Source organism: Mauremys reevesii, unplaced genomic scaffold (assembly GCF_016161935.1).
Source record: "Mauremys reevesii isolate NIE-2019 unplaced genomic scaffold, ASM1616193v1 Contig1, whole genome shotgun sequence".
Lineage (NCBI taxonomy): Eukaryota > Metazoa > Chordata > Testudines > Geoemydidae > Mauremys > Mauremys reevesii.
In genome coordinates, this window is record NW_024100715.1 from 1,204,980 (window position 1) to 1,221,706 (window position 16,727).

At 48.9% G+C, this 16,727-nt stretch overlaps 1 protein-coding gene across 1 annotated transcript; it reads right to left on the reverse strand.

Moving 5' to 3' along the window:
• Window positions 1-7,624: 7,624 nt before the first annotated feature.
• LOC120392352 lies at window positions 7,625-15,403 on the reverse strand. The gene is made up of 3 exons (XM_039517068.1): window positions 15,393-15,403; window positions 8,826-8,885; window positions 7,625-8,374 (listed from the first exon to the last, which is right to left on the reverse strand). The coding sequence occupies exons 2-3, from the start codon at window positions 8,856-8,858 to the stop codon at window positions 7,625-7,627; spliced, it is 783 nt and encodes a 260-aa protein (XP_039373002.1). The 5' UTR covers window positions 8,859-8,885; window positions 15,393-15,403.
• Window positions 15,404-16,727: the final 1,324 nt, after the last annotated feature.

Sequence of the window (16,727 nt, forward strand, 5' to 3'; positions counted from 1 at the left end):
TTTCCCCTTTCTGTAAGGAACACCGCTGGGGTTTCCCTGGAGGAGGGTTAAAACTAGCAGTAACCAGCTGCAAAAATGCTTCAGAGCCCGGGGGGAAACCCAGCCTGCTTTCTCCTCCCGTGACTCAGTTTCTCCCGCCGTACCCCAGAGCACGTGGCCTTTTGCAAAACAGCCGGCCTGACAATTCACCCTCCCTGGTCTCTGACTCTGGCTAAGGGGCCCTAAACGACCACCCCCGATTCCAGCCACGTGTGGGTGTGGAGGGGCTAATTGTGCATCTACCTCACAACAGTAACCCCGACACAAATTCCCCTCCCCCCCTGCCCAATAGATCTCCTCAAGGGATCTCACCCTATTAAACAGGTAGGTTACAGTTTCCCGGTTTGTTACATATGTAGGCTGGACCCCAGTCACCCTGTCCCCACTCTAGCCGGGCCCTGGATTCCCTCCCCCAACTCCGTCTGGACCCCCTCCCCTCTCCCCTACAGCCAAGCCCCCTCTGCCCCCAGCTTGGCCCTTTGCCCCCCCCCCCCACTCCAGCCAAGTTCCCCTACCCGCACTTGGGCCATTCGGCCCCCCACTCTGGTCAACTTCCCTCTGGCTGGGCCCTGCCCCACCCTGGCCCCTCATCCCCCAACTCTAGCAACACCCCCCCAGCCAGTCTCCTCTGCCCACCATGTGGGCAAGACCCCAGCCAGACCCTAATAAGGCCCCAAATAGGCCAGACTGGCATCATCTCCCTCTGCGCCCAGGGGAGAGGTTTTGGCTCCTCGTTTTCTATAAAACAATAATGATAACGAGTGCCTGGCCCCTCCAATTGCTGCCCTGGGATCTTGCAGACTCGATTCCTCCTCGGGTCCATTGCCACGGTGCCTGGTTGGTCAGCAGCTCGGTCATTGTGCTGACCACAGCAGTTGATAATTGGGGAGTTAACACACACACACACTGCCCATGCATACCCCCTTTCAGAAGTTGAGGGGACCCTGGGCAGGGAGAGGAGCAGAGGAGGGAGACGGGAAGCTGCAGCGGGGCCTCTCGTGAGCACCTCCTCTCGGGTGTGTGCGCACTGGCCCTCTCTCCCCTTTACTCCACTCGCTGGGCCTCCCACCGGCTACTGCCCTCATCAGGTGGCTCTTCGAGGACTTAGCCCTTCGGCTGAGTGACACACTGTCTGTACGTGGACAAAAACAACCCCTTCTGGGGTACACATCCAACCAGTCCTGTCATGGGACCCTCACTGGTCTCTATCTGCAGCCTGCCCAGGCCTTAGTCCGTAGGCCCCGTTGGACTGATTATCACCGTACCCTCAATCGGCATCTCTTGCTCGGCCTCTGGGCTTCGTCCTCAGCCCCTGGCTGGGCTGGCTCTCGAAGAGTCCCCGCTCTGGGGTGGATCAGCACCCCTGGGGCTTCCTTCCTGGAGACTCTTCTCCACCTGGCGAGCCTCGGCCGATCCCAGCTCTCCTGCTGAGTCCTGCTTCAGTTCGGCCCCCTTCTAGGGTGTCCACAACCAACCAACACTGACACTCTTCCAGGTCTTCATTTCCCTCTCCAGGCTCATTTAAACTCCCTTCTCAGGGCTTACACCACTTCCCCAGTGACTGGTACAGGGGCGACGGGGGCCTAGCCAGGACTCCGGGTCCCAACCCGGGGACCCTACAAACAGCCGCTGTGTCTCTTTTAACTCTTGCTGCTGCTGCTCCTGTTCTCCGGGCCACTTCCCCGCGGCCCCAGCACCTTCACCCTTAGTTCGGGGCTGAATTCTCAGTGGAGTCCCTGCAGCCAGCCAGGGGCACCCTGTGATGTTACACTCCATATTCTCTGTGAAAATACACTTATGATATGGATGTGACATAACTGAGGTGTACTTTAGGCAAGATAACTCATGTGAGATATCATTGGAAAGGTGCTGATTTCCTGAATGTTATTATCCAATTTCTATGCCTGTATCATTTCTGTATCTGAAGTTCCGAATATTGACTAGTTTCTCTGTATTTCAACTGTGCTACTTTGGGTGACGCCCACTGCCAATACGTCAGGTACAGACATGGAAAAGCCAGACAGGGCTGATGACCCATCAGCGAGGACAGTGGACTGTGAAAAGGCTGCCACTGACTCATGGACGCTGGGATGCTACAGAGTCAGGTGACCTGGTCACCTGACACTAACCACCATCTTGGACTGTTGAACTTTTCCACTGGGAGGTGGGGGAATCAAACAAAGGATTCCTGCCTTATGGGAATCCTGTATAAGGCAAGGAAGGAAAACAATCAAGGTCTTCAGTTCACTTCTCCTCTCCCTCCCTGCCCAAAGAGATACTTGAAAACACCTGGAACTGAGTGGGGGAAGAACTGCTGGACCCAGGCTAGAAAATACTTCTGGCCTGTGAAGGACTCTACCTAAAATAATACCTAGGATGAGGAATTATTATTTGTAACCAATTTCTTTAATGAATCTAGCTTGGTTTGCATGTTTTGTCTTATTTTCTTAGTAATCTGCCTTGTTCTGTTGGTACCTCTTTAACCACTTAAAATACTCCGTTTGTAGTTAATATACTTATTTCTTGTTTATAATATAATCCAGTTTATGTTGTTTCTAGCTGGGAGGGGAAAGAAGTTGTGCATACCTTCCTCCACAGTGAGGGAGGAGGCAAATTTCATATAATTTTGGGTCTGCATTCCAAGGGCAGTGGACATCTGGGTGCTGGGGCAAGTCCCTTAAGCTCAGCCTTTCCGAGCTGATCTCAGTGTCTGTATCATTCTGCAGTTGGGTGTGGCCCTGCCTGTCTGCTTGATTGGAAGAGACTTGTAAGCCTGGCCCAGCAAGGCTGGGTAAAGGGGACATGGTCTGGCAGAATAGGCTGACTCAGTGGTATTTCAGCACATCAGGTGACATCCCAAAGGGGTCCAAACTATCTCACATCCTCTATGCTCCTCTGGCTCCAGCCAGCAACTGAAACTCCCCTCACCAGTGGCTCCTTTTATATGAGCCTGCTGGGCTCTGATTGGCTGCTCCCTGCAGCCTCTCTCTGATTAGCTGTTTCTCACAGCCACTCTAGACAGCCTTGAGGACTCACCTCTACTGTTCTTTTCCTGGCATGGGATGTGGAAGGACCTCCAAGCCTAGTACACCACGCCACAAAGCTCTTGTGGGTTTTTTTTCACCATTAACAAGCAGTAAGTAAGGGCACGGCCCTGATTTATTTTATTTTTTTCGACAAATTTTAACCAAGAATCTTCAAAATCTGAGATACTGGGAGGGCAACCCACTTCCCTCCCCACACTCTTAAAAAGTGAAAGTAACGAAAGCTCTGATCTGTGGAGAATGATAGCGTTTTTATATGTGTTTATGAAGCACGTTGTCACAAGTGCAGAATAATTTAAAAAAGTAACAATCTGATGAGAAAAGAGGCTAGTATTGTATTTGTAGGACAATTTCATTGTGAAAATTCTACCATTATCAGCACACGGCATTGTTTCAAAACCAGAAAAATGGGTAAAGTTGCATAGATAATGTTTTCAAAATCAACCACACATTTGTCATTTCCTCTTAGCCCTCTGCACACAGTATGCACGGCTTTATGATAGTCAGCCATTACAAGTTTAATAAGTGCATATACTCAAAGCAGTAAGCAGTTACCTCTAAGATTTAATCAATGCGAACATGCCTTGATTGTGTTTTCTTAAACAAAGATAAAATGAGTCATTAATAAGCATCCAAATCCCTAATATATCCCTCAATGTTTCATGTCACGCTTCACCCTAAAAACTGTCTTTGAATAATTAACGTGGGATGTTAAAATAATCTTAAAGCAGATCTTGAAGAATATGCTCAGTAATCATTTAGTAAAACTTCCATCTGCAGCTCCATCCATATATCCAACCAGCTCCAGCCTTCTATCTATCTCTAGCTCCATCCATCCAGGTGTGGATGAAGGGTTCACCTCAATTAGCTATGTCAGGGTGTGACGAAGTGGGACTGTTCTTACTGGGGTGCTGTGTGCAGATCTTAAGTATCTAGCAAAGCAAAAGGCCAGTGCATCTGAATGCCTGACACACTGTCTCCTAGCAACTGATGGCCCGGGCCCCTCCCCTGCAAAGGTGCCAGGAGAAGGTGTTGGAGACAAAGGGGTCAGGTGACTTCCTGGCCCGGGAAACAAGCTGAGCAGAGAGGAGGGGCTGGAGGGGGCTGGGCAGACTGGAGCTGGCAGGGGAAGGGAGGGAAGCACAGACAGGGCTCTGATCCCCCAATGGGGGGGGGGCTATGGGGCTCCTGGGGCCCCAAAATGGACCTAACAGGGGGGGATCCTGTTGTCTGTGCCTGCAAGACCTGTGTTGGACTGTGTTCCTGTCGTCTAAATAAACCTTCTGTTTTCCTGGCTGGCTGAGAGTCCTGGTGAATCGCAGGGAACCGGGGGTGCAGGGCCTGACTCCCCCACACTCCGTGACACAGGGTACTGTAGCCTGATCTAGGGTGTGTTGATAATATTAATTTGGATAGCTGGGTTTTAGGCTCTCCAATCTGATCAGAAGATAAAAGTTCTTGTTCCAAAGCAGGCTCCACCGACTTTACAAAGGACCCTCGAAGGTATGACAGGAGGCTCACACTGAGACAGATATAGCTGTAAAGCCTTTTTATTAAAATCAATAAAATAGTAATTAAAAGGTAAAAATAATCTGAGTTACAAAGTTACAATTGTATTACTGTTATCCAGGAGATACATATGGTAATACAGTATTATATGCTACAAAGCTTTGGTTAATACACTCACACCCTTCCTTGATAATCCAGGGGTGAAGGACACAGGACCTCACCTCTGGCGGTTCAGGGTTCTCAGCTCTTGAGTGAGAGGTGCAGAGCTTAGAAGAAGCTAAGATGCTAAGAGCGATCAAAGCTAACTTAGAGTTTCCTTAACTAACTTACACTTAAAATTAAAACCTAATAAACAAAACTAAGAACAAAAGTTTAGGGAAACCAAGCTTAGCCTAGTCCCCTTGGAACTTAAAGTTTGAAAAGAAAATGAGTACGGCCTACGAATAGTTAGTAGTCATTGAGGATAGATAGCATAAAAAAACTAAAGAGGTGGATCACCTCTTTTATCAGGCATCGGTCGGAAATCCTTCTTCTTATTCCCACATTTCATTCCTCATCCACAGAAATGTTAGGGTGTGCATACCCCATAGGCTAATATGTATGTGCATATAGATGACAGGTATGTACGCACATACGTTTCCTTGTGGTGTACCTGTTAAGTCTGTGGGTACAAAATTGAAACCCCCTGTCGAAGAAAACTCAGTTCTCGCTTTTTGTTTGGGTGCAGCAAAATCAAATACTTTATTATTTCTCCAGTAATTACCATGGAGGGAGAGAGTGCCATAGGACACAGGGTCCTGGACAGGTCTCTCAACTGGTAAACAATCACAGCAAGCCTTTATACCTTTTACAGACAATTTCTAGCAATAATACAGACAGTAAAAAGCAACAAATACATTTTGTTTATACATAAGCTTTTCTGCTATCTCACTAGAAAAACAAGACTGCAAGACTGCACATTGCAAGGTCGTAATAACTTTCACACAATTCACTCTGTCTTACATTATCTTGCTTCCTCACGTCACCAGGGTCACAGTTAACCTAACTCATGCTAACTAACATTCATTAAGATCTCTTCAAAACCTTGTTACTTATTTACTGGCTTCCACACCCCCTATGCCATTCTCCCATTGTCTATTTGTCTAGAAAAAAGGTCTTAGACATATGCGTGGGTGCTTATCTATTTCGGTTACAGGTCTCAATATGTAGGTCAGCTTTGCTATCTGGGTAAAAGGTCTTAATATAGATCTATTAACTTTGCCTTAGCTTAATATACAGGTTTTGGCCTGTAGGGCCCTTGCATTACAGCCAAACTTATTTTCAATGTAAACCTATTACAATAAATCAAATACTTAAACTGTAAGAAAAGACACATATATGCAAGCAAGCAGATTGATCCTTTAGGCTACAGTGCAAACTATAGTGCCTTGATTTCACTAGGATTTTACATCAAGATTGCGATCTCGGTGTAAAAACAAACTGTTTTGTAGTGAAGACAAACCCTAGGCTCATAGCATGAGTTAGCTAACTTGGATTAGTTCAACATAAATGAATAACACACCTCTTTTTACTAGTTGAAAAATGTTTAAACTCGCTTTATAAACTGAAAATGCGTCAATCTCAAAATTCATTTTTGGTTTTCAGGCAACAGTGGTATAAAAAACAAAACCAAGCCTCCTGCCTCCTCTCCCCCCGCCCCCAAGATATGAGAGCTGAAAACAAAGACGATTGAACACAAAAAAGAAGATTGCTGTAGCGTGCACTTTCAGTTTAGCTGTCTGTCCTTCCCTAGTGGTCAGACCATGTAAAGATCCTTGACTGGCTTTGAGCTAGCAGATATGGGTTCTTTCCTAGCTGGGAGGAGGAGAGCTGTTTTAGGGGTAGGGGAGGGTTGCTTAAAATTGCTGAAAATTTTCTATTGAAAATGGTCAAATATGTTCAGCTGAAAAGTGCCAAAAACATGTGGCCCAAAACTATCCCAAACTTTAAGTTTTCACATTTTCAGTTTTCCAACAAAACTTAGAAAATGTCTGAGGAAAGCAGACTCTTTCTGAAATTTTCTTTTTTTAAAAAATGTTTCAATGAAAATTTTGGAACAACCCTAATAATTAGGAATAATTGATCTAATTTTAGACCAGTCCTATTTTAGATCCAGGGGTCACAGTTTCATTCCACACAGCATCACATTATGATGACCAAATGGAAAACAATAACTTAAAAAAATAGTGTATGGTGTTTTTTTTCCCCACTTCATGTACAATTTCTTGAAAATTTCAGAAAAAGTAAAAAGTCAGAGAAAAAAATCTTTTGGAGTCTGTGGGGGGAAAAATATTTTTGGGAGGAGGGGCTATTTTTTGACAAAAAAATATATTTCTAAAAAATTCCAACCAACTCCACACCTGGAGGTGAAGGATTCCTTGGAAAGAGTCAGTTTCTTATTTAGTCCTAATCTTGCCAACCCCAAGTGATCAAAAGTCACGAGTCAGGCCCCCAAAAGCACGAGATTGGCTTGAAAATGGTGAGATTTTAAACAACACCACATGTTTCATTCTGTTCATTTACTGCCTAATTTTACTATTTTAGATGTCACGTTTTCACACTTTTCCACACAATCCCCATTTTTTAATGAAAGCTGAGATTCTCATGAAATCACCTGACTCCAGGAGCTGGGGACTTCAAACATAACACTAAACATGGCAATGAAATGGAGAAAGTTGGCAACACTGGGATCCAGGTAAGAGATTCTCCAGTTGAATCCTGTTCTGAAGTCAAAGCCTCTTGGCAAATTCGGATTTTCTTTTCTTTTCCTCCTCACTTTCTCAGTTAGCAGCTCATTTTGGACATGTTGATGTCATGTGTGAATTCCCAGTCCTTGGAGGAGATGGTGATTGTAATCTCCCCTTTCCCAGATCTGAACATCATCCTGCCACTGGTGGTCTCGAGCAGCATCAGCGCATTCTCCTGAACATGTTTAGGTGCCTCATCCAACACTTTCAGAGCATATTGAAAGCAGCCCCTCAGCTCCCAGGTCATCACTCCAAAAACTTCAACTTATTCTGAGCCGACTCCAGGCTTGGTTTGCTCAGAGGTGCGGGGCGGGTGCCGAGCCGTGCCAGATAAACCTCCCCTGTGGGCTCATGGACGGTGTAGACCGGTTTCCCATTGCTGTAGGACACGCTGATCTCACATTCGCCCTCCCCAGAGATGAACGGCAGATTTCTCCCGCTGCTCTGGATCACCAGCTTCGCGTTCTCCTGCACGCATGCAGGCTCCTTCTGGAAGTGCCAGATGGCGCGGTCAAAGCAGGTTTTCAGACTCTTGGGTGTCTCCTCCCAGACATCCAGACTCCAACGGGCTTCTTCCAGGTTTGCGAGGCTCAGGACATTCAGGCCAGCCGACATCCTCTCTAGAAAGTTATTCAGGCTATCTGAGACAATGTCATAACTGGGTTTCTCAGAGCCCTGTTTATACAAGACGTCAATTTCACATTCCCCTCTGCCGGACACGAACACCAGCGATTCCCCGTTCCAGTGGAGCGTCATCTTGGCATTGTTCTTCACGCAGTCGGGCTCGCTGTCGAAATGCTCTTCCGCACACTGGAAGATATCATTCAGCGATTTGCTCATCTTGCCTCTGAGCACCACTTGCTTCTTCACCTCCTGCAGGCCACTGGTGCTCAGCTGATGGATCTTGCCCAGTTGATTACCCATGTTGGCCCGGTCTTCAATAGAATTTGACTCTGGTTCCGTAAACGAGGGGATCTCACCTTGTTGCAGCTGGGCCTGAAAACAAAAACAAAATCAACCCATCGTGAAACAATTTAATTACGGCCAAGCGATGTTGTGGGACTTGAAAACTGACTTCTCAGAGAACGGGTTGAATTTGAACTCCTGCTGCTTCAGCGTTTACTGAAGAACTCGGTGTTGCAGAAGACAGACAGAACAATAATGCTCTGGGGAGGTAAATTGTCCCTGCTCAAGACAGCTCAGAAATGGAGCAATAGGGTGGGGGTGTTGATAAGAATTAGAGGTGCCAGCACAACTAGGAGGGGAGCCCAGAGCTGCGGTAGTAGCAGGAGGGTTGCAATTCAGGATTGAGTGGCACCAGCAGAGAGATGGGGTGGAAGTCGAGGGCTCAAATAGGACGCAGGGGTGGGGGGTGCTAGAGATCAAGATTTTAATCATATGTAGTTGTAAGTTAACTGAAAAGAATAGAAATGATATTTCTCTTGACCTTAAGCAAGCTGATTCTCCCCTTGCACCACATCTTACATCGTCGCTTTATTCTTCTGCACTGTAGGTGTGAGTTATCACCAGATCAGGATTCTCCACTTCTCACCCCAATGAGAGCCGATACCTAATTTGCATGGGGCTTTGTGCAAGTGTCTGGAAGTTTTAGCGGGGTAGCCGTGTTAGTCTGTTTCAGCAAAAACAACACGGAGTCCCTGTGGCACCTTAAAGACTAACACATTTACTTGGGCATAAGCTTTCATGGATCAGTTGCATTTGATGAAGTGGGTTCCAGCCCATGAAAGCTTATGCCCAAATAAATGGACAAATTGTGCATCAATTTCCATTGGTCTCCCCTTGAGACCATCACTCGATGGGCTGGGATACCACTGAGAACCCCCTCCAGCCAGGACAGGCGCCCCTCCACTCCTGTCTTCCGGAGTTAGACACTCCAGTCAGCTGCAGCAGAGACCCTGAGGTTGGGCCACTCCCCTCTGCAGTGCACTGAAACTCAGATGCACTCAGATCAGGGGCTTCTTAATTAACAGAGACTTTCCCCGTGCCTAGTGTTGAGCCTTTCCAGGCAATTTGCAACCTGCACAGTTCTAGCTTCTTTCGATCTTCAGTCTTACTTATTTTGCTTCCTTTTCTGTCCCTACTTCCCTTACCCGAAATAAGCAAACAGAAAATAACAAACCAGGAACCACTTCATCTGTTCTCCAACCGCCACACTTAAACCTCGCTTAAAATCACTACCAGTGTCTCAAAACAATCACTTGTGCACAGACCCTGCTCGCTGCCCCCCGGGACGGGTTGGGTCACAGAAACCCCCTTGGGAACTGCCACCTGATTTGCTGAGATACCCCTGAGCCCGTGTTCCCTGCCAGCCTGGGACGTCAGTGCCCTGCCTGGGTGAACCAGACACGCCAGCCTGCTGCAACCCAGACCCAGGTCTGGGCCATGCCCCACAAAGCTGCAGGCTTAACAGAAAATGGCTTAGAAAGTGCTCCTGTCTCCAGCACCCAGTGTTCTGGGAGCCTAAATCCCAAATAAATCTGTTTTGCTCTGTATAAAATGTATACAGGATAAACTCATGGATTGTCCACCCTCTGTAACGCTGATACAGATATGCACAGCTGTTTGCTCCCCCAGGAATTACTGGCTTTACCTGTAAAGGGTTAAAAAGTCTCCCAGGTAAAGAAAAGCTTGTGACGAAGTGGGACTGTTCTTAATGTTTTCTCTGAATACTGTGTGTGTGCCTCAGTTTCCCTTATGCACAGAGGTGAAAGTAAGCAGGTGCGCTATACCGGACCGGCTTCCCCGAGTGGTGATTTAAAGTGATCCTGGCAGTGGCTGGAGCCCCAGGCCCTTTAAATTGCCACCAGAACCGCACTGCCAGAGCCCCCGGGTAGCAGAAGCAGCAATTTAAAGGGCCTGGGGCTACACTGCGAGCAGCGGCACAGGAGGCAGCAAACAGGGCTGCCAACAGGGGAGTTAGCGTGGGAGTTGGCAGGGGAGGCCCCACGCCCCCCAGGGAAGAACACCAAGCGGAGCCAAGACAGCAGCAGCCAGCAGCCATGAGCCAAGCAGCAGAGGACACACCGAGGATGAGAGCATGCAGCGGCTGCGGTATGTACCTGGTCCTAGCGGGGGACCCTGACCAGTACTATATATGCATGAAGTGTCGCCTAATAGAGCTGCTGGAGGAAAAGATCCAGGGCCTAGAGCTGCAGGTGGAAACCCTGATAGAGAATAGAAGGGGGTTTGAGAGGCTGATGGAGCAATGGCAAGCAGTAACTGAGGGGGAACGCCCAGGGGCACAGGGGGGAGCAGGGGCTGAGGCCAAGGAAGGGGGGCCATCAGAGGAGGAAGATGGGCGGTGGAGGCATGTGACTGTGAGAAGCAGGCCAAGGAAAAGGAGAGCCAGTGAGGGGGAAATTGAACTAAGGAACAGGTTTGAAGGTTTGGAGAATGAGGAAGGGGTACAGCAAGTGGTAACTGACAGTGAGAGGCCAAAGAAAAAGAGGCGAGCGGCCAGTCCCATAGATAAAGGGGAGGAGTCGATGGAAGTAGCACCAAGTTTGGGCCCAGGGAAGATACAGGATGGCTTAAGGGGAACCACAAGGGATGATAGGAATGGAAGGAGCTTGCGACCAGGGGGAACGGAGGATAGGTTAGAGGACCGTGCTGTCCCCAGGCGAAGGCAGGTCTACGTGATTGGGGATTCCATACTGCGAAGGTTGGACAGGCCTGTGACCAGGGCCGATCCGGAGAACAGAAGGGTGTGCTGTCTACCGGGTGCTAAAATACGGGATGTGGACCTGAGGTTGAAAAGGATCCTAAGAGGAGCGGGTAAGAACCCTTTGATCATCCTTCATGTGGGAACGAATGACACGGCTAGATTCTCGCTAGAGAGGATCAAGGGAGACTATGCCAGGTTGGGTAAGACGCTCAAGGAAATTGAGGCTCAGGTGATCTTCAGTGGGATTCTACCTGTCCCTAGGAAGGGCGCCAAAGGGGTGAGAGGATCGTGATGGTTAATAGTTGGCTGAGGGAGTGGTGTTACAAGGAGGGCTTTGGGATGTATGGGCACTGGGAGGCTTTTGGGGACAGACAACTGTTCTCAAGGGATGGGCTCCACCTAAGTAGGGAAGGAAGTAGACTTCTAGGAGGAGGCTGGCTCATCTGATTAAAAGAGCTTTAAACTAGACACTGGGGGGAGACGGTCGGGAGAGGTCCTAGTGCTCTCCACGCCAAATTTTCACATTGGGAGTGAGGACAACAAGATAACAGATATAGCCAGAGGGGGGCGGTTACGTGTAAGGAAGAGTGGGGGGACAGATTCTAGATCTACAAGTCATACTGGAAGTACTGTGTCCCTACCGAGTTGGGTAAAAAGAGTGAGAGGAGCCCAACAGGAAAAATTAGGATGTTTGTTCACCAATGCGAGAAGCTTAGGTAACAAAATGGAGGAACTGGAGCTCCTGGTCCGGGAATTGAAACCGGATATCGTAGGAATAACAGAAACATGGTGGAACGGTAGCCATGACTGGAGTACAGGTATGGAAGGGTATGTGCTGTTTAGGAAAGACCGATGCAAAGGTAAAGGTGGGGGAGTAGCACTGTATATCAATAATGAGGTAAAATGTAATGAGATAACTAGCGCTGCAATGGACAATACGGAGTCTGTTTGGGCAATGGTCACATTGGGGAGGAAAACTACCAGAGCCTCATCCAGGATAGTGATTGGGGTGTGCTATAGACCGCCGGGATCTAGCTTAGAGATGGATAGGGAGCTCTTTAATGTTTTTAAGGAGGTAAACACTAATAGGAACTGCTTGATCATGGGGGACTTTAACTTCCCGGATATAGATTGGGAAACAAATGCTAGTAATAATAATAGGGCTCAGCTTTTCCTAGACGTGATAGCTAATGAATTCCTTCATCAAGTGGTTGCTGAACCGACGAGGGGGGATGCCATTTTAGATTTGATTTTGGTGAGTAACGAGGACCTTGTTGAGGACATTGTTGTAGGGGACAACCTTGGCTCGAGTGATCATGAGCTAATTCGTTTCCAAATAAATGGGAGGATAATCAATAGTGCATCTGAGACTAGGTGTATGATTTCAAAAGGGCTAATTTTACTAAATTAAGGCGACTAGTTAGGGAAGTGGACTGGGCTAACATATTTAGGGATCTAAGGGCAGATGACGCCTGGGGTTACTTCAAGTTGAAGTTGCAGGAGTTGTCAGAGGCATGTATCCCGAGAAGGGGGAAACGGCTCGTAGGTAGCAGTTTTAGACCGAGCTGGATGAGCAAGCGTCTTAGAGGGGTCATTAAGAAAAAGCAGAAAGCGTACCAGGAGTGGAAAATGGGAGGGATCAGCAAGGAAACCTACCTTATTGAGGTCAGAGGGTGCAGGGAAGCTGTGAGAAAGGCAAAGCGACGAGTGGAGATGGATCTAGCGAAGGGGATTAAAACCAATAGCAAACGGTTTTTTAGCCATATAAATAGGAAGAAAACCAAGAAAGAAGAAGTGGGACCGCTTAAAACTTTAAATGGAGTGGAGATTAGGGATAATCTTGGAATGGCACAATATCTGAACGAATACTTTGCCTCTGTCTTTAATGAGGCTAATGAAGGGCTAAGGAATAGTGATAGAGGGACCGATGGGAATGAAGATATGGGGGTAGACATTACGGTAGCTGAGGTAGAAGCCAAACTGGAACAGCTTAACGGAAGTAAATCGGGGGGCCCGGATAATCTTCATCCTAGAATATTAAGGGAATTGGCGAGGGATATTGCTAGCCCGTTAGCGATAATCTTTAATAAATCCCTAAATTCGGGATTGTACCGACTGACTGGAGATTAGCTAATGTAGTTCCTATATTCAAGAAGGGGAAAAAAGTGACCCGGGAATTATAGGCCTGTTAGTCTAACATCTGTAGTATGCAAAGTCATGGAAAAATCTTAAAGAGAGAGTGGTTCCGGAGCATGAGGCCGATGGCAACTGGGATAGATTACAGCATGGATTTACGAAAGGTAGATCGTGCCAAACCAACTTGATCTCCTTCTTTGAGAGAGTAACAGATTTTTGAGACAAGGGAAATGCCGTGCATCTCAGATATATGGATTTCAGTAAGGCGTTTGATACGGTACCGCATGAAGAATTACTGGTTAAATTGGAAAAGATGGGGATCGGAGTGAAAATCCAGAGGTGGATAAGGAGCTGGTTAAAGGGGAGACTGCAGAGGGTAGTATTGAAGGGGGAACTGTCCGGTTGGAGGGGGGTTACCAGTGGAGTTCCTCAAGGCTCGGTTTTGGGTCCGATTTTATTCAATCTATTTATTGCTGACCTGGGAACCAAGAGTAGGAGTGGGCTGATAAAGTTTGCGGATGACACCAAGTTGGGGGGTATTGTCAATTCGGAAGAGGATCGGGATATTCTCCAGGGAGATTTAGATGACCTTGTAAACTGGAGTATTAGTAACAGGATGAAATTCAATAGTGAGAAGTGTAAGGTTATGCATTTAGGGATGTCTAACAAGAACTTTAGTTATAAGCTGGGGACGCACCAGTTGGAAGTAACGGAGGAGGAGAAGGACCTAGGAGTCCTGGTTGATCGCAAGATGACTATGAGTAGGCAATGTGATGTGGCCGTTAAAAAAGCTAATGCGGTCTTGGGTTGCATTAGGCGAGGTATTTCTAGTAGGGATAAGGAGGTGCTAGTCCCGTTATATAAGGCGCTGGTGAGACCTCATTTGGAGTATTGTGTGCAGTTTTGGTCTCCTATGTTTAAGAAGGATGAATTCAAACTAGAACGGGTACAAAGAAGGGCCACTAGAATGATCCGAGGAATGGAAGGCCTTTCGTATGAAAGGAGACTTGAGGAGCTCGGTTTGTTTTCCTTAACCAAAAGAAGGATGAGAGGAGATATGATTACACTCTTTAAATATATCAGAGGGATAAATACCAGGGAAGGTGAAGAATTATTTCAGCTCAGTGCTAATGTGGACACGAGGACGAACGGATATAAACTGTCAGTCAGGAAATTCAGGCTTGAAATTAGACGAAGGTTTCTAACCATCAGGGGAGTGCAATACTGGAACAGTCTACCGAGGTAAACAGTGGGTTCGAAGGACCTCCACGACTTTAAGATTAAGCTAGATAAGTTTATGGAGGGGATGGTATGATAGGATAACGGGCTTAGTCAATAGGTCAATTATGTGCCTGGTATGATGTAACCTTTTCCAGAGGGTTTGGCTGGAGAGTCTTGCCCGCATGCTCGGGGTTCAGCTGACCGCCATATTTGGGGTCGGGAAGGAATTTTCCTCCAGGGAAGATTGGCTATGGCCCTGGAGGTTTTTCGCCTTCCTCCGAAGCATGGGGCAGGGTTCACTTGCTAAGGAGTGGGTGGATCGGCTTATGTGGCCTGCATCTTGCAGGAGGTCAGACTAGATGATCATAATGGTCCCTTCTGATCTTGAATTCTATGATTCTATGATTCTATGCTTTAAATCACTGCCGGAGCCCCACAGCCACTACCCCAGGGCTCTGACAGTGGGGCTCGGGCAGCGACTTAAAGAGCCAGGGGGTCCCAGCCGCCACTGCCGCAGTGGACCTGTTTTCTGTACCTACAAGCTCTGCTTGGGACTGTGTTCCCGTCGTCTAATAAACCATCTGTTTTACTGGCTGGCTGAGAGTCATGTCTGACTGCTAAGTGGGGGTGCAGGACCCTGACTCCCCCACACTCTGTGACACAGCTACCCAGCGGGATTTTACAGCTAACTGGCTGGCTGGGTGTCCGTCAAAGGGAGCTTCCCCCCACTTTATTTATCACAGGGGCTGATCTCTCTCTGCAGCTTACCTGAGCAGCCATGGTGCCTATTGGCACGGGTTCAAAGGAGCCGCCCTTTCTCCCGAATCAGCGTTGCCTATTGGCACAAGTTGGGCAGGGTAGGGGAACCCGGGCCCACCCTATCCTCCGGGTTCCAACCCAGGGCCCTAGGAAACCCGTTACCCGGGGTCAGGTCACCGCATACTGAAAGACATCTGCTGGGCCACTTCCTACCCTTAGTCGTGTCTCGGGCGTCTCTCCCACCGGTAACAGCTCAACGTCCCTTCGGTGCCCACGACTGACTGGGCTCCCGCGCCGTAGTCTGGGCGTTCGGCTTTGCAGGTCTGGAATCCCGGTGGTTTCTCAGCAGGGGCTCGCAGCGCACGGCCACTCTCCTCCCCGGCAAGTGCAGACTGAGCCGAGCTGGTCCCTTTTATACCCTCCCTCCGCTGGCGGGCGCATGCCCAGCAAGGGCGAGGGGGTGTGGACTCTTGGCCCCAAAGCAGTTGTGTCATCAGAGTAGGGTTTATGCAACCTCTCACAGGTAGAGTGGGGGCTGGTGGGTTACAGCGGAGGGGGGCTGGGAACCAGGACTCCTGGGTTCTCTCCCCAGCTCTGGGAGGGGAGTGGGGGCTGGTGGGTCAGAGCAGGGGGGGCTGGGAACCAGGACGCCTGGGTCCTGTTAGAACTTGGCTACACTGAAGCCTAATTTGGATGGGGGCCAGGTGTGTACGTGAACTGCCTTCGCACTCGGTGACTCCATGTAGGCGCCTTCTCATTGTAGAATCCCCTCACGTTTCAACAGGCCCTTTTCTCCACCCCTGCCCCGGGGGGAGGCTGAAACCAGAAGGAGTCTGAATTACCCTTGACGGGGAAATCGAAAGTTAGGGTCTTGCGGGAAGGGTGTTTCTGTGTGTCTGTGGGAGGCTGTTCTGGGTTCAGAAACAGCAGGTTATGGCCAGAGACACGGGGAGGCAGGGCCTGGGTGAGTGTGTCTGTCTATCCCGTTACAAGCCACCTGCCCTGGGCGGGGAGTTGGGTCCCAGGGGGCAGGGCTCTGGGGGGCAGGGGCTGCTGGGGGGGTGAGTACAGGGCACTGCAGGGAGCCAGAGGGTCTGGGGGGCTGGGTGCAGGCGGTTAGGTTCAGGGCGCTGGGCTGCAGCTGGCAGACTCTGAGGGACGGGGGAATCGGTCGTGGGCTCTCAGCTTCCCCTTGGAGGCACAGCAGGGATGAGTTTGTGGAGGACTCAGCCTCGCTGGGAGAATGAAGCCAGTGGAAAACGAAACGCTGGGGCAGAGTTTTCCTTTACTTATGTAGAAGTGAGTCAGTCGGGTTCTGGGTTTACACTGGGGACACAGATCGGAATCTGGCCCTGGTCTGCATCCCTAGGATGCCTGGGTTCCATCCTGGCTTTGGGAGGGGAGCGGGGTCTGGTGTTTACAGCAGGTTGGACTGGAGGCTGGGAGCCAGGACTCCTGGGTTCTCTCCCGGCTCTGGGAGGGGAGTGGGGGCTGGTCGGTTAAAGCAGGGGGGCTGGGAGCCAGGACTCCTGGGTTCTCTCCCAGCTC

Coding starts and splice junctions, on each gene's coding strand:
- LOC120392352 (XM_039517068.1), bottom strand. CDS start 8,858: ATGTGGTGCAAGGGGAGAATCAGCTTGCTTAAG. Junction 8,375..8,825: donor GGAGAATCAGCTTGCTTAAG/GTCAAGAGAAAT, acceptor TTTTGTTTTCAG/GCCCAGCTGCAACAAGGTGA.